Here is a 25,752-nt window from a genome sequence, read left to right on the forward strand (position 1 = left end):
CACCATTGAGTGTAATCAGATAGGTTTGTTGTGCAGTGTGCCAGATCTCTTTTTTCAGTGCTACATTACATGCCCTGATTGTCTCCAGAAGTGCTCTCTGATGCATGCTCTGCATGCCTAACTTGGCAGCATAGCCTTTTTGATGTTTTTCTTGTGCTCTGATCTGAACACTGCTGGGCTTAGCATCTCTGGCTTTTGAAGCCTAATGTCTCCCTTCAGCTGCAGACCATCTCTGTCATGGGTGTACATCTACTGCACATTGTGAATGAGGGGAAATAATTAGCAACTTAAGAGCAAATCCTCATTTATGTGACCCAGGTTCATCACTTACCTCCGTGACCGCAAAGCTTCTTTTCCCACATGGAACAACCTTGTACCATTTGTCGTGCAGAACATCCATGAAACCATGGGACTTGTACTGGCTTATCAGTTCAGAGATGTTTGAGGTGAGTGGAGAATTGGGAGGAAGACCAATACCATATCCTATAAGGACAAACAGTACAATCATCTTTCTCTTGTTTGCTTTTTGCTAAAGTATGTTCATTTTATTCAGCTATCAACTGCCAGCATCACAGATCAAGTTGGTGATCAGCAAGCCAGTTCAAATCTGGATGCTGGCTTACCACGAACTGAGAATGGCGAGATGAGACTTTTTGCTGTGTAAAGTAGCCTAATACAAACAGAATATGCAAATTCAAAATTATGAAGGCCAGAAAAATAGTATGTAAAATCTGAGGTTCAAAACCTTACGACGGCAGTACAGAGAGATGAATAAATCTCTCATCCCTACAAACAGTCTTTTACATGTCCGTGCTATGGGTTCTTCTTTTTTACCTCATTTTAGCAATGTGAAAAGGCCTGAATGGCAAGTTAACCATTCTGTGATCCATTTACACTTTTAGAGCAATGGATGTGACTGTGGTGTCGGGTGTGACTTTTTCTTTTCTTCCTATGTATTTTCTGATGAGGAGCTGTGTGCATGTAAATGTATATTGGAGCAGCCTGTACTGTTGTCACACAGCAATTTAAAGCCCAGGGGCTATGCTTTCTGTTCATGCAGTTTTGCTCTGGCAGTGACACAGACCTTCAGATGGCCATAAATACAGTTTTTAGCCTCCGTTGTCTTTTACCACATTAAAGTTCTGTTAAAGGGCTTAGCGTAAGTGAAAATGGATTCAGTAACTCTAAATATGGTCTTTTAGTTTGCAGTATCTGGGTTTTGACTTTAGAAAAACAAATACAATTCATGCTTGGAAGACATGCAACTGCCTGCAGAGATTCCTTTCTAGCCCACTGTGGATTTTTGTTTTTCAGTTCAGAATTCAGAATTTCAGTTTCCTTTAAAAAAACAACAACAAGGAAGAAACAAAACCCCCCCCACAAATGTACATAAGTGATAAATTTGCTGAGTGGCTTGCTTTTTAATCATGCAAAGTGATGTGGTGATATGCATACGTACAATGCCAATAGTCTCCCTTGCTGCTAATTTTTGTACATTGTATCTATATTTGCATCTGGATGTATTTGCTAATACTAAAGGACTAGTGTCATAGAAGGCATAGCTAGGGTTCATGAATACCACATTTTCAGCATATCTAAGTGTTTTGTAATAGGGTGATGTGAAGTCCAGTTATGTAAAGACATATAGATTGGGGTTTATTTGTTTTTTCTGTATTGAAATCTGATTTACTTGATACTTGATTCAAAGTTGTGGAAGCTGATGGTTTACTTCAGTAAAGCTGACCTTTCTGAAATGGAAGATTTATCAGGTTGCATGCGCATGGTGAAACACACAGCTGCACACACACAAATCCTGCTACAGCCTGAACAGCTCTCCAAGCACCTATCCCCCCTGGTAACATAAAGAAAAGAAGAAAATGGATTGCTTTCAGGTCTCTGGTATGAATTCCACACTGATGATGTATAGCAAAAAAGGAGTGTTCTACAAAATGCCTGGTGCCTTGTAGCTGAAATGATTAAAATGCTCAGCTTTCTCTGGCCTTCATTTAGTGTATTGCCTTCCTCAATCAGGTTCGAACATTTCTGAAGGAGATTGTTTTAATGTGCGATGGGAATGGTCAGAGTGATTGCCCTTGGAAGCAAGGAAAGAAGGAGCTTCAATCATTTTCATTGGCCATCTATCACAAAAAGCTGCTAATGTGCTCACCTGTGCTGGAAGCAGCTTCAGACAACCCTGCCTCCAGGCTGCCTTCCGATCTGTCCTTGCTAATACACCAGGGCTGCAGGAGGCTGCATGCCATGGTAGGCTCCCTTCTTCAGCTGCAATTAGCTACGGATTCAGTGGGAGCCTTAAGCTGACTTTTAAAATGGGAACAGTACTCATCTGCTTCAGATGAGAGTAAAACTGTAGAACAGCATTTTGAACATACTTCACTGAGTTTTGAACATCTGTAATGGAAGTGAGCCTACAAAAAGAAAGCCTGACTTCAGGAGCGACTTTTATTTCATTGTGAGCAGTGAAATGGACTGTACCTCCTACTTTTTTGAGATGTACTGTCTGGAATCATTCCTATATGGAGCATGGCAACAGATGGTTCAAGTGATCTGAAAGCTCAAAAACCACAAAAAGGGTGAAACCTTCTTTCTGCTTAATCACCGAGAATTTTACCATAATCTTCAGGGAGTCCACAGTTTCACCTGTATACTTTCACTGAGAATACAAAATCACAATAAAGCAAATTCAACCCATGAGGAATAGAGCAGCATGTTATAAAACTGATTATTACCTTCGATGGCAAAGGGTTTTCCCACAGTTAGAAGCTTGCAGTCAGCATCTATTGATACTTCATAATCTAAGAGTGCTTTATCCATGATGAAGGCATCAAGTTTCTCTGGATCATGCCTGTGTTCAACATCAGAGTCAGCAACAGAATCACTCTGCAGTCTCAAACTCAATCATACTCACTAAACGTTTATCTATGTGGTTTTCTGGAAGATTACTGAATGAAAACAGAGACCGGGGACTGCTATTTGCACATCTGCATTTAAAATGCAAAACCTGATTTATATTTTGAGGAGGCGAATTGTACACAAAATACAAACTTTGTGCATCTAGAGCAGGACAATGGGCATAAGACTTACTTTGCTCCCATGAAATACTACTGAAAGATGGAAAATACTACAATATGTTAGACTTCAACTCAGTTGAAAGGTAGCACAAAGCTTTATTGGAAAAGATTAACAATTGCTAAAATACTAGTGCTGTCCTGGTTTCTTTGTGATGTTTAAGCTACGGTCATTACAGCAAAAATGCAGGAAATAACTCATTCAAGTGTTTCTCCTCCTTTCTCCTTAAATATGAAGTAAATTAATTTCCTTCACCCAGATAAGCTTCTCCTCTATGTTCAGTCTTCATGAACACAGAGGACTGAATTTTACCAACATAATAATTTCTGAATAGCACATTTGCATTAAATGATGATATAAATGAACAGTTGTGGTGCCTGTTCTCATCTGATCCAGGGACTGCACCCTCCATTCTTGTCACTTTAAAGGTCTGGGTGGTTTCCTAATGTGAAGTTACATTACTTCATTGATTTCTATGGATTGATTCCAGTTTTACCCAAAGGAACTGCCACATGTCTTAATTATCATTAGGATGGGTCTGGGAAAAATACATAAATAGGAAACAACTTCTGGTGAAAAATTCTTAGGCCATCTGTTATGCAACTTCTGTGTGTAAAAAAATGAATTATTTCAAGCTTGTTATCACCTCTCCTGTTTCCTGGCAGGCTGAATCAACTGTGTGACCCCAGGTCATTAGGCACAAATGTTTCTGAAACACAGTGATACCATGATTCGCTAAAGCAAGATGACTTGGTGTTTTTTACTTTTTACCAGTCTAATGCTTCTTCTACTCACTTTAATGATAAATGCTTTACAGTTTCTCTCTGAAAATGTTCTCTCCTACCAGCATGCTGAAGATGGTGAGGAACCTCATCGCAGATTTTGTTTGGACTGTGATGGGTTTTTTTCTGAATGTTTCTTACTACCTGATGAAGGGCTCCCAAGCACAGAAACCTACCAGGACTTGTATGTTGCCCATACTTGATTACACCCTAGCAGTTAGTGTGAAGCACTGCTTCCACCTGGAAACACTCCAGCTGGTGCTACACTACCTTGCTGTCCAAGTCTCCCTCCCTCCAGGTGACTATGTGCCTTCCCTATCTATCTGCCACACTCCCTTCAATGACTGTTTCGTGGGATAAGTGACACTGAAAGCGGGGAACCCATCACCGTCTTACTACTGTGCATTCTGGTCAAGGGACCAGATCTGCTGTTGCATGCAGAGGCTCACTTTAGATAAGCCACTCCATCCGTGGTTGCAGGGACATTGTACCGTCGCATGTACTCATGCATCTCTGGGAAGCTTTGCCTCACATAGTCTTCTGCGCTGCTTTCTCGCACGGTTCCAAACCGAAACCCTTGGGATGGGTGGTGGAGCTGAGGAGATGAAATTACAGATTAGCAGAGTCATTTGCCTCCTTCGTGTCTGGTATCTTGGTTTTATGCGTGAACAGTCTGCCAGAAATTCTCAGCATTCATAGACCTCCCTCTGGTGTTTTCCTGCAGTCAGCTTTCCACATCACAGAAAAAGTTTGAAAAGACTTACCAGGTGACTGATTAACCTCTTTGTGTACTCTCAGGATTTTCTTCAACTGTCATAACATTTGCCTTAAGACAGACACCCTGAACCCCCCAATCCAGGTGTTTACGTGGGTTATTTGTCTTTAAACCACTCAATGTTTCAGGAAGTGTTATAAGAAGCCTCCAGGATCCACTTTGTGGGGCTTCAGGTACCCAGCAAAGGACCCACAGTTTGGGTTTGTTTTGACAGAGTGTCTTTTATTGAATCCTTAAGGATGAGATTCAGTCTTCTGCAGAAGGGTAGCACCACCATTTCATTTCTAGAAGCCCAGACACCATACCACAGACCGCTGCTGTCTTTGCTGCCATTCTCCACAGAGATACTAAGGACTGAAGTGTTGTGGACACCAAGAAGTCTCCCCTGGCACTGAGAAAGAGGAAGAATACTCCTCAGCACAGCCCAGGCTGTAAGCTTGACTACTAGGCTATACACACACGGACGATTTTTGCAGTTCTGTGTCTCTTCCATTTCACAACTGGCTCCACCTTCTGTATTAAAACCCTGAGTAGTTTGCATGTTTACAAGTTTCACAGACCTCTGTTTCTAAAGTAGCCTGTTTGTCTTTTGAGCATTTAGTGACTCGTGGGAAATTCCCAAATTGCAGTGGAGGTGTCAGGCAGCGTCCTCTGCTACACCAAGCACTTCCTTGAGATGGCTGAGTGTTGCCAAGACCATACTAATTGTAAAGCCTTCAGCAACGTGCAGGCCTCTAAAAGGTCAAACTTTCAGAGCACAGGAAGCCAAATAAAGCTAAGGCTGAAGTAGTCATGCATTGTTTGATTCCCAGGAAGCTCATGGTCTTCACAGCAGCTTGCAAAGGTGATCTCACCATGGCCATGCTCTGCTTTGCAATGATCAAGCAAAGAGGTGTTCTGCCAGTCCATCTGGTTCTCTGCATTATCATCTATGTAAAACAGAGTGCAGGGCAACATAAAGCCATACAAAAGACCTTTCCCACTCTTCTCTTCAATGACTCCATGGATAATTTTAAGAATAACAGAGGTAGGATATAAATGCACTGTCATCCAGTTCAGTCTGAAAAAGAAATCAATGTTTGCTCTGAAACGCGTCACCTAGTTCACTCTGGAAAAGTTCTTTTGGATGGTATTTTGATGTCCTGGAAGCTATGAATATACTGTATTTCTGGTAATTTTTATCTATAAAATGGGCAGGTGCTTTCCACATTGTGCTCTGCTGATCTGGTCCACGTTGCAACCCAGGAATGAGACCTGTGCATAAACACAAGATTGTGGGTGTGGAGGGAGTCTTGGCACGTTTTCTGATGTATTTTGGTCTGGATGACTACAAGACAAGAAAGGCAGGCTGTGCTTCCATCTGGAGATGGCCGTAGTGGATGCTGTGCTAGAAGGATTGTGGGTGCAGAGGGAAATGTTCTTGCCTGTAAGTGTGGAAGCAGCATTCAAGTGCCAGAAAACACATAACAGAGAGTTGTGCTGTGGCAATACATTATGAAGACTTCCAGCATAATGCTTTCAACCCAAATCTAGGTCTAGTCTCAAGATGTTGACAATGACCTGCTTAAAGAATGACCTTGGAGTGGGCTCCATGCACTCTATGTCCCAAGAAGCCTGTTGCCACAGTCAGTACTATTTTTCTTAGGTTTTATTTCTTGGCAATTTCAGTGAGGAGACTGAAAAACCCACTGAGTCTCAACACTGAATCATACTCCCACCTTCCAAGTCAACTTAAGTGTTGTGATATTTGTGGCCCACCTGGTGATGCCAACTGCAGTGCAGCATCGAATCTGCAGATAAAGACTGCTGACGCCTCACTTCACTGGAAAGTATCCCTCACTCCAGACTGTCACCAATGTCTACATCTAGCTACACATTTAAGACTCTATGAGAAATGCTAGTACAAAAGACTAAACTAGATGAGTTTACTAAACTGGACTTCTGTGTAATTTTCTGTCCCAAATGCTTTATTGAGGACTGTCCATGCTTTGCTTAGTGTCAGGCACATTGACAAATTTCATCACAAATGATGACAACATTGGAAAATGTATTAGATCAAAAGTCCACCTGGCTTTATATCCTGTCTCTAGCAACACCATATGTCTGGTGGGAAGTACTAGAAAGTCTATGAAAGGAAGTTATGTAGTGATCCTTCGTATCCTACACTCTACCTGCTTATGCTAATCTATGCTTTTTCTTGAGTGTAATTATGTGTCTGTGATTTTGGCTGGGACAGCTAATTTTCTTCATAGTAGACAGTACTGTGCTGTAGGACCCTTGACTCCTTTTATGAAGGATAAATCTTAGTAGTGTTCTAATCCTCTATGTCTTTTGGAACTTATACTTTCTTCTTACTGATGCTTATCCACATAGGGAAAAGGTTTGCTTGCACCTATATGAATAGCGGATTAACAACATAAAATACTGCCAAAAGCAGATAACAGACTACCTCCATTACCTTCACTGCTAATCTACTAAAACTTCGAAGGCTTACTTGCTTCAACAGAAGATAAAAATTCAGGATGGAAACAAGACTCATCAGTTGTCACTGCACTTTCTTACTTTCTGTATTCCTCTCCACAGAAGATTCTGTGAAAAGATGGAAACCAGAAATACCTGTGGCCCACTAGGACAGGTAAATACCACAGTCTTCCTGTGAGTCTTGCCTTATTAGTTGTCTTTTTTTAAAATTTATCTTTTCTGTTTCTTATGCTCTGTTTCTTTTGTTTCTTATATTTTAAAAGTCCTATGTTGAAAGAGTCTTTCTGTTTTCTTTACTCCAATAACAAAACCCTAATGCCTAGGGCTGCAGAGAAATCATGAACTCTGAAAAATCACAGTTTGAAGAGTCAGGGAAAGATTTTTTTTGGCAATTTGGAGGAGACTTGCTTTATTACCAGTAATAGCAAATATAAAAGCTATCTTATTAAGAAGAAATAGTTGTCAAAATTACAAGCTTTTCTACAATGTAGAGACTGCACTTCTATCTATACACTACTGTGTTTTTTCATTCAAAGCTCAGTCAGTGTGAAAGGTGAATAACCATTTTAAAGCTGGTAATGGTCACAGGAACTGCTGACACTTTTTGTATCTGTAGAGTACCTGGAGATCTGCTGGTAATTCAAGTATGTTTAAAAGTGAATGAATGCAACAGCTGAAGATCAATGTCCAGACATGAGTTTCTTGGCACTCAGCTTCAATAACCTTACAGGGTCCCTCCAAAATCACATGTCTATGGCTGCAACAAATCAAAAGAACACGGTTTAACCTAGAGAAAGGCTTTCAGGGGACAGTAAGTCCTGGCTTGGCAGTTCATTGAACGAGATGTAAATATAGCTATGGGTATAGATAATATACCACTCTTTATTAATTTCTTTAACTAACAGACCTCCCTTTTGAAGACCTGGAAGCAAAGGAAATAACTTGTTCTTTTTAAAAGGGTCATTGCTCCTAAAAGTAATTGCTCCTCACCCAGTAGGCTAACTGCAGTCCCAAGCAGTGCACTTTCCTCTGCAGTGCATGGGAGCTAAGTGTTGCTGCTGCACGTGGCAAGTAACCAACCCTCTGAACGCTAGCTAGCAAGGCCACCACAGCACCACAGTGAACTGCAAACTATGCTAGCCGAGTTGGTGAGTGGGAGAAGTAGGGGAATGACAATGGCCTGGGCAATGTAACAGTCTTTATATAAATATCTCAATGGAATACTCAAAAGCCCATGTTTTTTAGGGGTTAAAGAGCTATTTAGTGTTGCTTGTGAAGGCTCTAGCAGCTAACAATATCACTTCTGCAGCTGAAATACTGGAGATGAGGGATTTCATATTAGTAAACTGAGTTTTGTATCTGAAACATTAGTGTATACCATGAACGGCCATTCTACTTATGTGCATCTCAAATTCTTAGAACTATGTCCCCAAGTCTACTGTGAGAAAGCTGTTGTGTATGAAGTTGTGAGACACATGGTCACCTCCCATTTGGATCTGGGTTAGTATGTGGGGCAAAGTCAAGAGCCGGTCATGACAGCCCTCACAGCAGAGGGATGCAGTGCCAGAGGGGGTTAAGCACTTGTCTTGAATCAGTACTCTGACTTCCCAGGTTCAGGGCCGTGGAATGTTAACACCAGATGATCTTACGATCTTGCTGCATAGGTCTGGGATGTACGTTTTGGGAAGATGACCCACCTGTGAAGTCAGAGCATTTGGGTGGGAGGACTAGGAAATGCTGCTGGGAAGTTCAGGATACAGGTGCAGAAGAAAGGCTAAATTGCTTTGGAAGTGAGTATGCTTTCTGGAATTGGGGCACCAATGCTGTCCTTGTGACCTCTAAGGACCATATATACTGTGGGATGCATGGGATGTGCTGGTATTTCCAAGAACAAGTCTCACTGTTCAAGAAAACATACCATGGGTAAGAAAACAAACAAGGGCTAATGTTTTCTTACTGTCTAAGAAAACAAAGGATAACATGAATGCCTCCAAGTGCTGGGGAGGTGAAATGGTTGTTGGGTCACTTCAGCACTGAGTCAGGGAGGTTACAATAGTGTTTAAGGATACTCAAGAGCTTTACAGAACATCCAGCTTCTCTGGCGGTGCCAAGAAAGGCTTTGGGACTTCTCAGAGTCTTATGTACCTTGTATAGCATTGTGCTACCAGATGAATGATGTTTGTGCTGTTTACTGCCAAAATCAAATACTGCAGCTACCAGTTGCCTTGGATTGTCACCCTACTTCTAGACCTTCTTGGTTTCTATCTTCTGTTGTTAAAACATCTGCTGAGTGGGAAGTGGAGAACTTGTTTTACTTGGGAAGATGTTGAGAAGAATTGGGCATCTGCATACATCTACAGCTTGGAGTGCCAATTATGCATGAAAATACCAATGTGATAAAACCACAGGAACAGAAACAGGAAAATACAGTCCTGAATTCAGGGATTTTGCATTACTTGTCACAATCCGGTTTATGTAATGTATGTATCTATGTATGTATGTCCATTGCATTCAGTGCCATCAGCTAGGCTGAGAACACCTAGACTCAGGTTTGAAGACAGTCAGGCATAGAAATCTCCTATGCAAGTTGGAATTTAAAACTGAAAATGCATGAGATGCTGCCAGCAGTTAACCTTGACATACTCTGAAGTTGGGCTGTTGTGTTTTGAGGCCTTTCTAGGAGGTTCTGGTTTCTGTATGACCTTCCAGTGCTGCAAAGCTAGAAGATCTGGCTTAAAGACTTTTCCCCCCTTAGTGCCCTGGTTGTTATAATTTTGAAGTTTGCATCACACTTGATTGTCATGTATTTATGCAGTATGTAAGACCTCCAAGTGTTCAAAATACAAATACAGTGAAAAGATGGTCTCAGCTCCAAAAAAGCAGGCAATATGGTATTGCCTTCTCATCCCAGGGAGTTTGAGCTTAATGGGAGCTGTTGAAGAGACAATGAAGGTCTAAAGACAGCAACTGTTAGGAAGTGAAATTACGGTTATTTTCTACAAGCAATGAAGTGACTGAAATCTAGGAAATGCTTTCCCAGTATTTGATGCTCTAACTGCCTCACTGAATCTGATTCAGAACTATTCTGTGCATCTTGATAGCTGGCTGGAGGAAAAATGCTTCAGGAGCTCAATTTCTAATGAGCATCTCAAATCATTAAAATGATTTCATCATTTTAACCTCTTCTTTCCAAATCAGTTAACCTCTTCTTTCCAAAATTCAATGCCATGGATTATTCTTTGAGGAAAATGAGGAAAGGGCAACTCAATATGCAGTGGAGTGCATTGCCAGAGACTGCACCCTGCAGTGACAGATGCAGAGTTAACATGGATTCAGCTTCCACCACCACCTACACTACTGCTTTTTTAACTTTAATAGGGTATAGAAAGGGGAAACATAGCTAAAAACACTTTCCTAACTTTTACAACAACTTCTGAAGAAAAATTCTTACAAAAAGGTTTCAGTAGCTCTGCCCTGTGACACCGTGCTGGTTACCTGGTGTAACACCAAGCGTAGTGTTTAATGAACATCTCGTATATCAGCAGAATTGCTGTTAGTGCCAGCATGATCTCTGCCAGGGAAACTTGTGCAGAATCTTTCACTGGCTAATCACTGGAGAGGGGCAGCATTAAGTGGTCTGCTCTGCTGTGAAGAACTGGCTTGCTTTTAGAGATCTACTGTTTTGCAGTGAGTCTTCTGTCTTCAGCATATGAAGCAATACCATTTTATCTTGCCTTATGTAACAATACATTTAAGTGGTCATCTAGCTGCTAATAGATTTCTCGTGACCCAAATGCAATTGGTAGTGCTAAGTAAAGTTTCAGGGGAAAAAAGAAAAAAATAAATGAAATTTCAAAAAATCCAAACAATTTTCATGGGCTTTTCCCTACTTGTCTGCAAGAATTTTGGAAAACCAACTAGTGAATATTTATGGGGTGCAGGGGGAGATGAAAGAAAAGAAAAATATTCACAGTGAAGCACATGAATTTCAAATGTTAGCAGATGAAAATGCACAGCTGAACTTCAGGAGGTGGAGGCTTTGTTCAGAAACTGTCCTATGTGTTCAGGCTTGGGAGTGGAGACATTCCCAGGGCCTCCAGGAGGTGGTGTATGCAGAATACATTTGAAAACTCACTCTCTCTTCTCTGTTGCGAAAAGTGTCAGTGGAGCCGATTGTTGGTTTACCAGGATAATGTCAGGTTTTGATAAAATCCTGTCTCTTTGAATCCAACTCGGCTAGGTCATTACTAGACATAAATCCTTACAGCTGCATTGAAGTCAATAAGTTTCAATCTAGAAACAAACGCATGGTCCAGTACTGACAGTTAATTCTTCTGCATTACAACAAAAGCATACATGAAACAAAACTGTGACCTAGGTCTCTGTCTAAAAATATAAAGCCTCTGTACTGACGGTCCCTGTGTGAGTGCTAATAATTACTGATAAGACCTGCACTGCTCCTCTGTGTGTTGCAGAAGCTGTACAGCTAAGGATGAGACTGGGGACTCCAGCCTGTGGTAGGCAGGTTAATTTCTGAAGATTGCCCTGCTGACTGAGTTGCTGGGCAGTGTTCTAGTGCAAAAAGCTCTGCAAGAACAGAACTCTGGTGATGAATTTAAAGGTGTGTTTATCTCTGTTTCTTAATAGTACTTCAAGGGTTTTCGGGATTTATTTCAGCTGGGATTTATTTCAGGAGAGCTGACAACTGTAAGATAGTAAATTATTGTAGGAAAAATGGATCAACTGAGGAAAAATCAAAGGCATGTAATTCTCAACAGGTAATACATCACTGTTTCTTCCACTTCCTACCTGTAACACAGGACTAATGCTGCTCTGAAGGCAGCTGAATTCCTTTTCAAATTAGAAGCAAGGGAAGGAGAGCTGTTTGGCTGAATACATGCTCAAACTATCAAAGAGACATGGGAGATTTCTGGTTAAATAATCCCCCTTGTCTCCCCACCCCGAGTCTCAAGTCTGCGATGAAAAGCTATCACAGCTCTCTACAAGCAACTGAGGGCTCGAGGGGGAAGCCTAACGTGACAGTTGCTTAAAGTGCAGGTAACTCTCATCTTCAAAACAATAATTTTTCAAATAATTTTTCTTAAAAATTTCTCCTTTTTCAGCTGTTGCTGGTTGTTTAGAGCACTTGTCAGTCCTCCTGCCCCCTGGCCATATGGCAATTGTCCCCCAGGTGCCAGGAGTGAAGACAATCCTCTGTGGTGACACTGTCTAAACTTGCAAGGCAAGGCTAGTGCTCTGTGGTTTCCAGGAAAGGAACATAAAACCATTTCATGTTGCAGATGGGTTACCAGTTACTAGGATGAAGAGGTTTCCAAGTGCAGAACTGTGTCTGGGAATTGTGGAACTGCCTACCAGCACTGTCCTAATTTCTTAAATATGTTATTTGCTATTGGCTTTCGGTTCAACAGCATCAAATGAAGGTAAATCAGAAGGAGTCCTTTGTTACTAACAGATCCAACACAGAAATTAAATGTTAGGTTTTTTCCTTCTTGGAATCAGTTTGGAACAGTGAGGCATGTGTCAAGCACAAAGTGTAAAAGAAAAATGATGGGCTCATTCGGATGCCTTGACCTCTGGCACTGTGAAATATGGATGACAGTGTTTGACTTTACCTGGTGATCAGTCAAATCTTATTGTACTCAATAAAAATGACTTTTCTTTAGAGGGCTAGACCCCTTGGCATCCCTGAAATCCAGGGGATCACTGTGGGAGCTGACTGAGCACTTTTATTACTAGGAAGGTGAGCCAGGCTGGTATCGAGTTCTATGTTTATAGATCACAGTGGCTGTGACTTTTGTGAACAATAATAAATATCCTCAATGAGGCTAGGTCAGCTGTACAATGATCTTCCAGCTGTCAGGCAGTAAGAACAACTTTACACATCTTCACTGTTCTCTGCTACTCTTTGCCCGTTACTTCATTAATGTCTTCTCTTCATATTTCCCTGCTTGCACCTATTTCTTGCAAAGGTCTGAGCCCTATTTATAATGCAGTTGCTATTTCTGGTAGTGGGCTTGCTTTGCTTTTTTTTAAAACGACATGACATATAGGTGTACTGCAGCTTAAGTTGGCAAGAAGTCATAAAAAAGCAGGTCTTGATGGGAAAGGAAACTTGATTTGGAGAACACTGGATTATCTGATAAACTGGATATGAGAATGATAAAAATCCAAACTAGACAGATTCTGAGTCTCCAAAGCTGTAACTTTACAAGAAAGCTTCAATAAGGTAATGGGGAAGCTAAACAATTCAGGTGTTCAGCACCGTAAATTACATGGGGAAACTAAAGAAGCCAAGATTTTACCTCCATCGATTGCAGGTGTCTTTCATTCCTGTATGAGATGGCTCTGCAGCGCCTGTTCTTTAATCTGACCAGAGTTTGATACTTAATTTCTCCTTTGTCTGAGATTTTTTCACTTTGGCCTCTGTGACACTTACAGTTCTCTTGAGTTCAAATCCTTCGCTGACTTATTAATACTCAGAAAAGCACCACGTATTAATTAGCAGGATGCAATGCTGTGAGTCACAACCTTCCTGAATCCAATGACTTCCTGCACAGAAACATATGCTCTATAGATTTTGGAGCCAACTTCTTTTAATTGTAAAAAGAAAAGAATCCTGCAGTCCTGTACATATACTAACCTCCACGGGAGCAATAAGACTTCTGTTAACACCACTGAGTTTGTTGGTTGTTTTTTTGCTATACAATTTAATGCATTAATGCATATTTAAATACATGCTATTTCATTACATATTTAAGACATAGCCGTGCAAGTGGTGCTCCTTATAATGATTCATCTTAGGCTGCTGCCGTGAAAGACCATAGCAGTCTTTGAGAGCATTTTCTTCACTATAATTCTTACATGACTTTCATTTTTTCAGGAAGAAAATGTATCGATAAACACACAACAGTTATGGCCTCACTCTAAAACTTGCTGAACTTTGAGGGAAAACATCATTAAGTGCAGGGCTATTTGAATCATGCCTCTAATGATGAAAAAAGCCTATGAAGTGGCTGGACCTTTCCTCTTCTATGGTTTGGTATTGCTAAAGCTCAACTGCAGTTACTTGCCAGTTGGTATTTCTGGACTGTTTTATTACACAGAACAGGGAGGTTTTAAATTATTTAATAATGGCCATAAGGCCTCTAAATTTACTGAGATTTTCATAAATCAGAAATGAGAGCTTGCACCCTCGCATTTGATATTGTAAACCCAGAAAAAATAATCTGAGTGATTGTACATAGTGAATTCCTGAGTAACAAAATCTCAGAAATACATTATCTGGATTACTCAGAGTGCTTAGGTTTTTAATAAAAAGATGGGACAGCTCCTAAGAGCAAGTGTTCAGACTATGGACTGGAAGAGAAGCAGAGATTTCTGAGGACTAATCCCAACGCACACCAAAGTGTTGAAAGGACTCGCTGATGTGGCTTGGCAGAGTGACTGCAGGTGTCTGCAGTGTATTCCTTGGGGCATCTACAGTTTTTGTGAGACATCAGTGCTGGCCATGCTAGTACACCATCATGCCTGATGGAGAGAAGTAGACACTTCCAGGGAACGGTTTAGGCGATCTCCTAAGTTAAGTGTCTTCAACAGCAGCCCCATCTGCCTACCTCTCCCAACTAACTGTAAAAGCATGTTAGACTGAGTAAACTACAGATAATGTCTCCAATGCAGACAGGTAAAGTTAGGTGAGATAACACAATGGAATTGCTGATGGTGGGATTCACAAGTGTAGCTCTTTTTGTTAAATGAATCTGAACAGGTTCAGTATTTTCTGTCAAAATACAATGTGAAAAGGAACTTTGTCATTGTCAGAGGGTGTGTTGAAGGTGAAGTGATCCACAGGAGCAAAAATACAGCCACAGTAAATTAACAGATATAGGTTCTTAAGTGTATCCTAAAGATGGCAAAGAAAAGCTAACAGCCGTCACAGAAGTGACAATGGTCGGACAGCACCTGAAAAGCTCATCGTATTGTTGAAAGAATGACACTTTTAGAAGAAAGAAAGGCCAAGCATTGGACTACCTTATGGAAAATCTGTCCAGCTCCTTGACTTCTGCGTTGTATGCTTTATTGTTGGCATGTTTGAAATGTTTCTTCTGTCCTCTGGGCTTCCACAATTATTTTGCCTCAGTCTGAACTACTCAACATGCTCCTAACTTTATGGTACATGTCCGACATGTGCTCTTGCATTAGAAGCCTGAAAGCAAACTCCCTGTTTCGAGTCCCCTTGCCACTATAAAAACCCACTCCCTGGGGAGATCCTGTAATATATAAGGCCCTATTTTTGGATTTGATAATGAAGAGTTTTACTGGATCTGAGCCTTAGCTGCAGGCTTGTTGGGGAAAGGCAGGCACTGACACTGCTATGTACTCACAATAATTTTTTCTTTTCTCTGTCTGTGGCAGACCTACTCACATGCAGATAGTACTGCTTTTTGGAAACCATACTGGAAACTGAAACATAGAATATCTGGATTTGTCATAAGACTGGCTAAGAGAGTCAACAGCCATAAAGATACATGCTTCTGAAGCAGAATGGTCACAAATTCTCCTTTTTGTACCCAGAGCCTCCTGTTTATTATCGTGTCCCTTCTCTGCTCAGCCCATGCCTGCAAGGCTGCACACTCAGCTTGGTACTGTAGATCTGTAATGAAATCACCTCCTGTCCATCAGGAAAAAGATGACAGCTGCCATCTGTCCACGAATTACCTGTCCTTGACTGTGTACCTGCATGCTCCTCTAGCACCAGCTCTGTTTTAAGGAGTTTCTTTGCCACTGTGAAAATGTGTGCTGGCCCCAGTGAAGGATAAAAACTTTAGGTGGTGGCTTTCTCAACTATAGATGAATATAATGTCATCACCAAGGGGCTAAGGAGTTATACAATAAACAAGGTGACAAACGAGGTTGGGAGATGTCAGGAACAAAGCCAGCTGTCTCCAGCCATTACAGGTAGGTAGGACAAATGATCAGACCAGCCCAAAGGCAGGCTGCTGGTTTACATGCCTGTAGGCTGAATAACTGACCTTGTAAAGAAGTCAACTCATACAACAGCATACCTGGTCTGTTGAGCACTCTGGCAAAGAGGAGTGTTGGAATATTTTGTCCATCCAAAGATGTGACATTAGGAGGAAAACTGAAACAAGCCTCTGTGATTCAGATAAGAGAAGGGGTAAAAGCAGTATAAAATGGTCCAAATACAATGTGTTTCCTCTGTCTTTATCTCCTCTATCTGCAAACAAACTTTTAAAACTCTTTGCCATGTACTGTAGAGAGCTTCCTAAGAGGGAATTAGGACACTGCTGCAACTTTCATCCAGGTAACTAACTGCTCATCCTGTAGCTATCCTCTTGCACCCAGACTGAAGATATTCAGGTGAGTTTCTTCTCCAAAAGCTGTGTTTTACAGTTTCCCCTGACAAAAGATGATGGTCTAAAATGCATAAGATTTGAAAATGGGGGGAGAGAGGGCAGCTGTGGCCCAAATTGACTATTCTTTTAGAAGATTAAGTTTTTAAGGTGGCAGGACATTAATACTTGTGCAACTTTCTGGCTATGATGTAGCTCCTACCATAAAAAGTCACCTGAAATGTGACCTGGTAAAGGGAGTAGACAGATCTGATGGATACACCAGATGTTTGGTTTTAGTGACCCACCCTTGTTAAGATTCTTACACAGAAAAACACATACTAAGTTCTCTAAATTCAAGACAAATTTCAGGAACTTAATTATCCTGCCTCCCACTGCTTGCCTTCTACTCTGGTTTGTCTTGCCTCACTGGCTACTTCACCTTCAGCAGTGTGATGTTATTTATAGATTTCCTTACTTCTACATCATTAGTGCATTTAAAGGTCCAACAGAAGTATCTCTAATTCTGTGTTCCACTATACTTTGTAATTAGTGATTGTACTGCAATGCATTTTCTTTTGATTTCTGATGACAATGTTGTACCTTCAAGGCTTCAGCAATATGGAAGACCATGCTTCCTTTGGTGAGCTGCAATGAGCAACTGCTAAAACACTGTACTGCTTGGTCAATTAAACATCACTGTTCTAACACGGATTTTTGTAGAAAGGCAGATGCTCTTTATTCAGGCAATATCTAACCTTGTCTTTTTTTAACAAGAAGAGAGAGCATAGATATTCCTGGCAATACTGACTTTAGATACCAGGTTTCTATTCTTGGAAAAAAAACCTTTTAATTTTTCCCCACTTGTCTTCCTTCCTGACTGTTTGCAATCTCAGATTCTATCTGTTGTTGGTGGCTGACAGCCTGAAGAAATTATATATCTTACCTCAAGAAGGTTGCTGCTCTATTTTGGGCTTTGTTTTTTAAATACATTTCAAAAGCACAGTATAAGGACATACGTACCATGAGAGCAGCAGGAGAATGTTTAAAAATATATCAAAATTAAAAAGATTATTTCTGCATCCTGCTGCCTTCTTTTGGAAATTAGTCTCCACCACTGAAAAGAAAGAGTAAGCAGATCTGGAAAAAAACCCACAAATTCTTTAAATCACATAAAAAATGCTTAAGTAACTAACTAAAAAGTGGCGCATGTACCTCTGCAACTGTTGGACCCCAAACATTTCCTAGATCTAAGCTTGAAGTCTTAGAGAGAACTCTGAATGGGCATAACTCAGGCTTCGTGTGAGAAAAGGTTAAACCAATACATTTTCTATTATAACTACTCTTACAGGCTAAGACTTTGGAGGAAAATGCATGAATGAAATATACAAAACTATTTTGCAGTTCATGTAATGGCAGGCAATCCTTTCCCACAAAACCTACCTTGTGTTATTCCCACACTGGAAAGTGGTAACTACTCAGAAGCTTAGATCTAGTCCATGAAGCAGAGAAGTGCCTGTCTAGGAGAGGCCAGTAATGCCACTGATTTAGTGGGATCACTTAGGTTACTGAGCATAAGTCATCAGTGTTTCTGTTCAGGACTATGACCTGTGTTTGTAACACCTAATATGCTTCAATACTCTGCACCCAATTTTGCAATTCAAGGTTTACAGTGCAGCTTTAGAAAAAATTAATTTTCTTGCAATTGCAGAGATTTCAATACCTGTCTTGGGAACTCCACGTAAGGTCACAATAGTGATGCAGAAAAACAGGATGTAATCTGATGAGATTTGATTTGATGGATTAGGTGATGTCCATGCAAAAAAGCAGAGGACTAACCTCATTTTCAAGCCAATATTACAGGTCACACAATGACTGCAACAGAGATATGCCTGGAGCTGGTGAAATTCAGCTGACAGCTCTCACTTGCTTATTCAGAATACTTTGAATAAAACAAATGCATGATTGCTCGACTTTTGCAGCTTATATTGGTGAAGTTGTTGATGTAGTATTTATGGTATTTTTGCTGGGAGGGGAAGGGCAGATTATTAGTAGCAATTTGCTTTAAACCATGAATAAATTTTCACACCTTCCCTGCAGAAACTGCCAACTAAACAAGGGAAATTTGCCATTGCCACACTGTCCCCTAGAGTGACCGTCAGGTGAAGAGGATGGCTGCTTGTGTCACCTGCAGCCATGTATTCTCTCTACAAACCATTCTGCATGGTTTTGTGTTTTCACTATCATTGCTTAGTGACAAATAAAATCAGAATAGCCTTATAAAATGACTGGACTTAAATCCCAACTGAATATCCCTTCACCCCCCCCCTTGGGAGTAGCAGAGAGAGGGCATGGAGGCAGTTCCACTTCTAGATTTTTCCTTGCCTTACCAAAAAGCACTAGGAAGTCTGAGGTATTTGCAGATGGGTTGTCTACAACATCACCTCCTCCCACCACAGTTCCCCAGCATAAATAACATTGCAAATCAAATGTCTGACGACTTGTAAAGTGAATTCCACTGTTTTGATGCAGAAGGTAGGATTTTTCAAAAGATTTCAGTTCTTCTCCATTTGATTTAGCATTCATGGGGAATTTTGCCAGTAACGGCTCTGTAAGTGTCATTATGGCCTGTGAAATACTTGCAAATTCCCACCTAGAACATCAGTGGTTTGCATTTGTGCTATGTGGTTGTTTTGTTTGAGCAGATCTCAGGATGACCCAAATCATCCAATCGATCAAAACAACTGCAGGCAAAGGGACTCGGAACTGAAATCAAACCCCTTACCCTCCACATAGCAACAGGTTTTCTTCCCTGCAGTGGGCAACACCAAAATTCTTCACCTTCCTCCTCACCCTCAATCTTTGAGATCCGCCCCCTACACGTCTACAGTTGTTTAAAGATCCTGTCGCTGAACTGTTCTGCTGCAGTGCCATCAAGCGGTAACCATTTGTAGTGCAGCTGCTGTTCACACAGATTGCTTTCTGATTCTATTAGAAACCATAAATTATGCAGCAGTGAATTCTGACAGGGAAGAAGAAAAGGCTGAGTTAATAACAACAGACATGATTTACCTTTGGGTCATGTATTCCAGAAAGTTCTTCATAGATTTTCTCTCCTACCATGACAGCAGCTAGGTTGGCTGTATATGTGGACAAACAAAACAGACAGAAAATAGCCCACAGATTCATTAAAAACCTTCCAGTCCAGCACTTGGGGGGTTTGATGGCAGCTGTTCTTCCAAACAAGATCGCGTAGCAGACGTTCAGAGCAGAGGAGAAAGAGAAGACTTTGTTCCTGTTCCTTCCCTTGGGGGTCATCCCAAAAGGACTTTTCCATTCATATAAAGTGAGGAATATAGCTGTGATGTGGAGAGCAACAAATATCCCCAGCCACATAGTCCAGTGAAGTGGCCACATAAAGGCTCCAATAGGAGCGGCTGTGTCTCTGGTCCTTACCAAGATGCCCAAGCTGGTTGAAAAAAAAGGGCTGGTAAAATCAATCACCTGGCTTCGGGCAGTGTTAATGCTAAATGACGTCACTGCCATATGAGCTGTGCCAGCAAGAAGATCTCCCACCAGCCCTGTCCAGTGGCCATTCTTCCAGGCTCCGTATTTTCCATCACCAACAATGTACAAGTCAAAATCAAAATTCATATCCTCAGCTAGCTTCTCCAGCAGGTCAATGCAGTAGCCATAGCAGCACTTCTTCAGCTCAATGGGAACAGTGTCATTCCCTCCTTGAAGGGTTTCAAACAGGTTATCCAGCACGGCTGAATCATTGGTCAGAGGATCCAGGCACAGCTGCCCTGCTGGGCAAAGACCTTCATCATCTACATCTCTTGTAAAGACGAATGGATGCTCAATGAGAGTTACTACTCTGAGGTGCAGCCGGGTGGGGTGCTGCATATGATTTTTATGTCTCTGGGCCTGTTCTGGCCATATCCCATAGTCCATGATTATCTTCCCTTCTTGCCAGCTCCCCAGACGAGTCCACATCGGGTTCCCGACAGGGTCGTGCTGCAGATTCCAGATGAAGAAATTGTTTTCTGAGCTGACGATGGAGGAGCCTTTCACCTTAATGTGGCCACTGAGACCATCAAAAGTTGTGTTGGCTAAGAACCTGTTGGAGGGAGAAAGCAGAGTAATCAGAAGCAGACAGATTAAGTCATCATACTGAAGTATATGCAGACACCATAAATTATGTTTAAGAGAATAGATTAGGGATGTTGTTGAACACCTGGATCATTGATAGCTTTCCTGTGGCACAACGAACAAGCAACTTATTTATGACTAAAGCACTTGGGAACGCTTTCCTACATTTCTTACCTAATGTAGATTAAAACTCTTCAAGAAAAAAATTGTTTTACTTACTAGAAAAAAATGCATGAGAGAACACCAATTTTTTTCCGTTCTCTTTGCTTTGTACATTAACAAAACATAGGTTAGTTCTCAGGTGAAGTCACCAGAATTATAGTAATTTTCCTAGATAAAAGTATGTATGAAAATGGAAGAATGTGAATTATGTTTGAAATGTCCTTTCAAGAAAAATCCTATAATCTCAGAAAGATTTAGCTTACAGATGAGAGGCTACTGAAGTGCTGTCAACACCTTTCAAGCACTCTGAAGTAAACCTATCTAGATTCAAAAATGTAAATTTGGCATTGGTAAATCACTGTTAGCCACTTCAGAATGAAGAAAGGGACTCAATGCAAAATGTTGCCCTAGGACAGTAAAATTTAATTCTTACCAAAAAAAAGAAAAGAAAAGAAAAAAAAATTGTTAAAAATATGTGCAGAAATAATGTTTTTAAAAGTGCAACTTTGATATTGTAGCAGATCTCATGAAGTGTGCCAGTTTTGCGCTGAACACTTTGCATTGAGATTTCTGGGCTTTTACTATTCCTTTGTACTGAGTGGCAATGTTTGCTAGTAGTTGTCCTCCCTGTATATTGAATTTAGCTTCTGGTAAGTCACTATCAAAGAGGCTAAAATGACATGGATAAAGGAGCAGGCAACTGAGCAGGAAATAAGTGTTATAAGGAGAAAATATTTTTTGTAAACTCCACGACAAGCTGAACTGCACTCTGTTAATATTAAAGCTGATAAGCATTTTGCAGGGGCTGTAGAAATCTTAGCATGGTGGTTCCATTAAAAAAACACTGAGTTAAATTGCTGCTAATATGGTGTAAGTCAGGCACGTATTTTTCACTAAGAGGCATTCCGAAGACAGACTGTTTAGCTGTCATAGTAGAATATAACACCTCACATTAGTTCTGGAAATTGGATGAAAGCAAGTATTGAAGGAAGTATAAAGGCTATAGCTGTCATTCCAGCCTCAATAAGCAAGACATAAACTTTAAGGAGTGTTAATTGTTTATCAATATTTAGAGTCGATAAAAAAGAACCTCAAATTGATTTGAAAAGGATAAATCCACAGCAAGTGTGTGTGCATGCATACTCATGCCCAGCCTCTACCCTTAGTTTTGACACTTCTGGTGATTTTTGATGGAGTTTCAGCAGTTAGAACTCTGGACTGTGAATGTCTCAAGATCGTACCAGGTTTTGTTCTCAACAAAGGTTAATTTACGGGATTAAATAATATAGTTTTCAGTGTGGTAATGTGTGTGGCAGCATTCTCTAAGATGGCTTCAAAATTCTTCTTATGCAGTCTATTTTGAGCAGGTTGAGTTTGGAGAAAGATGACATAGCTAATGCTGTCAAAACCAATTGATCTACACATGTGTTAACTTGGGGCAGAAAATTATGCCTGAAAACACAGATATAGGTGTTCATAAATGGGACAGATGCATGAAGGTGGTTCTCTTTTTTGAAATCCTTTACCATTTAGTCTAGTCCTGGCTAAATGATACCGTAACTTCATTAACCAGTGGTGTCTGCCACTGTTGACTAGTTCTTTCCTCCTACCCTGTGTTACGTATTTGACAGTGTTATTTGCCTATTTGTGTATGGAAACACTATCAAGGCAAAATTTATAGGGAAGGCAATCTTAAGCACTAAAGAAAGGTTTATGTGCTGATAAACTTATCTGATTTTTATCTCTCCTCCTCAGCCTTTGTAAAAAAATGTGCACCTTCTTCCTTACAAGCCTTGTTGGGCTTATATGCTGAAGCCATCACTACAACGGTAACAGTAAAACCACTCCATGTGTGGATGGATCTGTATGTAAAATTTTGAAATAATTGTTCAAGTGTAGAAAATAGCATTAACAGTTCACAAAATGCCAAAACTGAGGAAGACGAGTTCTCAGATGGAATTAGCTAGTGAAGTTCTGATGAATTTGGCCCCACATTGCTACTACAGTACAACTTGGATATCAGAATGCTGCAGACCAGGTGCTTCGGGAGGAGAGGAAGCTATGGAATAATGCATTAGATTTATTTTCTGCAGGTGGAATGAGAACAGTGGAATTTATGCACGGTGTTCTCTGACTATGTGCATGTGCAAGTGTGCCCATGAGGGTGAATCGAGCCCTCTGTACCTGTCCTGTGCTGAATTGTGTTAGACGCAGTGACCTGAGAGATTTAGTAGCATTTAAATGTATGGCTTCGCTACCGTATCAAGCTAGTGGCTTACTTTTGCAGCTGATTTGCATGTTGTATATTTTTCATACTCACAGGACATGAATCAAAATAAATGAGGGAAACCATGTGGGAGACACATTCTAACAATACTTTGTTTTTATACATGAGTGGCTATGGCTGCTAATCATTTGCATATGCTGTACGCAGCACTAGTGAAATTCACGCCCTGGACTTCAAGTAAAAATTCCCTTCTCTCACTAACTTTAGGAAATAGGTAAGACAATCTGGCTACATTATTTAAGCCAGCAATCTCTAGTGCGAATATCTGGGAATTGCAAGTGCTAAGTATTGCACAGACACATTGGCAATATCTGAGCAATACCTTTTCAGCACGGCAACTGACAGATTTGTGTGGAAAGACGGTGTGTACAAATTTCAGAACGTGAAAGGCCAGGCCCTCCAGTCTGACGGCTGAATGGATTTCCTTAATGCTATGCCAATGTGTGTGAGCTGATGATCACACCAACAGGGTGCGATAGCTGCATCAAAGCTTCACTCGTGTCACTTCAGTTTGACCAATGAGTCCAAAGTGTGTCATTTGCTCAGTTCAGCTTTTTGTGTTTTTCGTGTGCTTTGTTGTATGAACTACTCATTAGAGCTCTAGCAGTACTACCATACTTCAGCACTGGTATCTTTTTAGTACCATTAAGAATGATCTAATTAAATGATTTCATTTTCTTCCAAGCTTGATGGCTTGGTCATTCCACATCTTTCTTGGAAAGTTTACCGGAGGCAAGAACTGGAATAGGCAAGCAAATAGCAGGCTGCTGAAATTACCCAAGAAGCAGAGTTAAAGCTTTAAGACTAGTAAAGCTGTAAGACTACTTAAAACTATAAGACAAAGATGAGGCTTTGAAATTCTAATGCCTTGTTCTGTCGACAAGGATGCTCCCATGAGCAGGCAGGAACAGATCAGGGAATCAATTTCATCACAAGAGGAATGAAGGACTGAGACTTAGAACAGTATAATCTTCAGGGGGTTGTACATCTATATCCATACCCATATAGATAAAAGCATGCTTTGCCATGGACCAGATCTCAGTCTTGTTCACAATCATTATTCTGCTCCTGGGTGGCATGTGTCAGACATGTCTGCACAGACAACGTGAGTGGAGTGTTGTCAATGAAAGCTCAGGTGTCCATGGTCGCAGCTTGTGGGACTGCTGTTTAACTACACACTGCAGTTAAGGGAGGTGAGGTTCTGTGCCAGTGTGCCTTCTACATCCCCATTCATAAAATGGATGGGGCTGGTCACAGTTAAGCTACTCATCAGTGCTTCACACCTGAGAAATTACTGGTACCACTCAGAGTTAATAGCTATGTTGCTAACTCAAACACCTCAGTACTGGCCATCAGGTATGTCTCACTGGTGTACTACAAAACCAGCTGCAGTGATTCAGGACAAGGGTTTATCTGGTGTGTTATTTTGTCTTTAACAGGGTCCACAAGCAGGTGCCTAGAGAAAAAAATGCTCAGCATATGATCCTTTTTTCTTTTCCACAATACCTTTACTGAGATGAAGGGACAAGAAATTTCATAGATGTGAAATTGCATATTGTCTCCCAAAATACAAGTTATAGCAGCCACTGTTCATGACAGAGCTAATAGTAGAAAGCAATGATAAAGAAATATTTTGCAAGAATACTTTTAAGAGCTTTAATTTTGCCTTCCTTTTTATTTGTCCCTTCCTTAACCCTCATGAAGTCTGTTCATAAAACTACTGTCCTCAAATATTTGTTACTTTAAGAAGGCCCTTGCTGAGTTTTACTTTTCAGGAACTTGGGCCTGATATAGTTAAAATACCCAGAATAATGAGACAAAATTCATATCACAAGTCAGTGGGGATACTGCAAGCCAGTGCAGTATTTATTCCCAAGCCTTGTTTCACTCTTCGGAAACAGGGGGGTTTTGACCCCTGAGCTATGAACAAGTGCTGGCTATTGAACTCTTAGGTTCTCAGACGGCTGTGCTTTGAGCAATGCCATTACCATACTATTGTGAAGTCACAGTTCAGATAAAATTAAAAAAAAAAAAACTTGAAAAGATACTTCACGAACTTTTATCCTAACTCCATTCAACAAAATCAGATGTAATGGGGGGAAAACATGGAACAGTCACTGGATGTAAACCAGCTGATGAATTCACACTTAGTAAAGACCTTCTTGTTCGTTTTCAAAGAGAACCATGCAATTTTTCCTCTCCATGTTAAAACTCGGAGTATTTCTAGATGCAAATCCCCAAGCATTTCTTGGAAATAACTTCAGTACAGTGACATGCAGTGGCCTACAGCAACAGTTTTAGCAGAAGCTGGAAGAGGACGCTCCCACACCAAGCAACAGAGGAGCACTTCCTGGTTTTTGACTGCTCTCACCAGCACCAGTGGCCTATGAGGTGGTCAGAGGTGCATCTTTTTTGTTTCTTTTCCATGGAAGCGCACTAGCACAGGCTACACATCTGCTTTTATACTCCCTGATTGCTTGGGTAGTGCAAATATTCTTACTGTGTTTTGCATTCTCCCAAGTATCTCAAAACCTCAGAGAACATGACATTAGCCCTGACCTTTCAATCTAACATGCATAAACACAAATACAAGATACTTCCAGAGCACAGTCCGTAACCTTGCCTGTGTTTACTATGTGATCTCTACTTCTGTGG

The 25,752-nt window shown here is 40.8% G+C and overlaps 1 protein-coding gene and 1 long non-coding RNA gene across 3 annotated transcripts in view; one reads left to right on the plus strand and one right to left on the minus strand.

The window, feature by feature from the left end:
* GRIN3A (glutamate ionotropic receptor NMDA type subunit 3A) overlaps positions 1 to 25,752 on the minus strand; it is a 72,276-nt gene that overhangs the window by 16,689 nt on the left and 29,835 nt on the right. For both annotated transcript variants that reach the window (XM_040579488.1, XM_040579487.1), the window contains exons 3-6: positions 19,569 to 20,616; positions 4,319 to 4,464; positions 2,748 to 2,863; positions 332 to 483 (exon numbers count right to left, since the gene is read on the minus strand). In XM_040579488.1, coding sequence (XP_040435422.1) covers positions 332 to 483; positions 2,748 to 2,863; positions 4,319 to 4,464; positions 19,569 to 20,616 — 1,462 coding nt within the window. The remainder of the gene's footprint in view (positions 1 to 331; positions 484 to 2,747; positions 2,864 to 4,318; positions 4,465 to 19,568; positions 20,617 to 25,752) is intronic.
* LOC121080983 lies at positions 342 to 11,741 on the plus strand. The gene is made up of 3 exons (XR_005825551.1): positions 342 to 446; positions 7,018 to 7,279; positions 11,601 to 11,741. It is a non-coding gene; the product is annotated as an uncharacterized LOC121080983 (long non-coding RNA).

This window comes from Falco naumanni, chromosome Z, assembly GCF_017639655.2.
Source record: "Falco naumanni isolate bFalNau1 chromosome Z, bFalNau1.pat, whole genome shotgun sequence".
Taxonomy (NCBI): Eukaryota; Metazoa; Chordata; class Aves; order Falconiformes; family Falconidae; genus Falco; species Falco naumanni.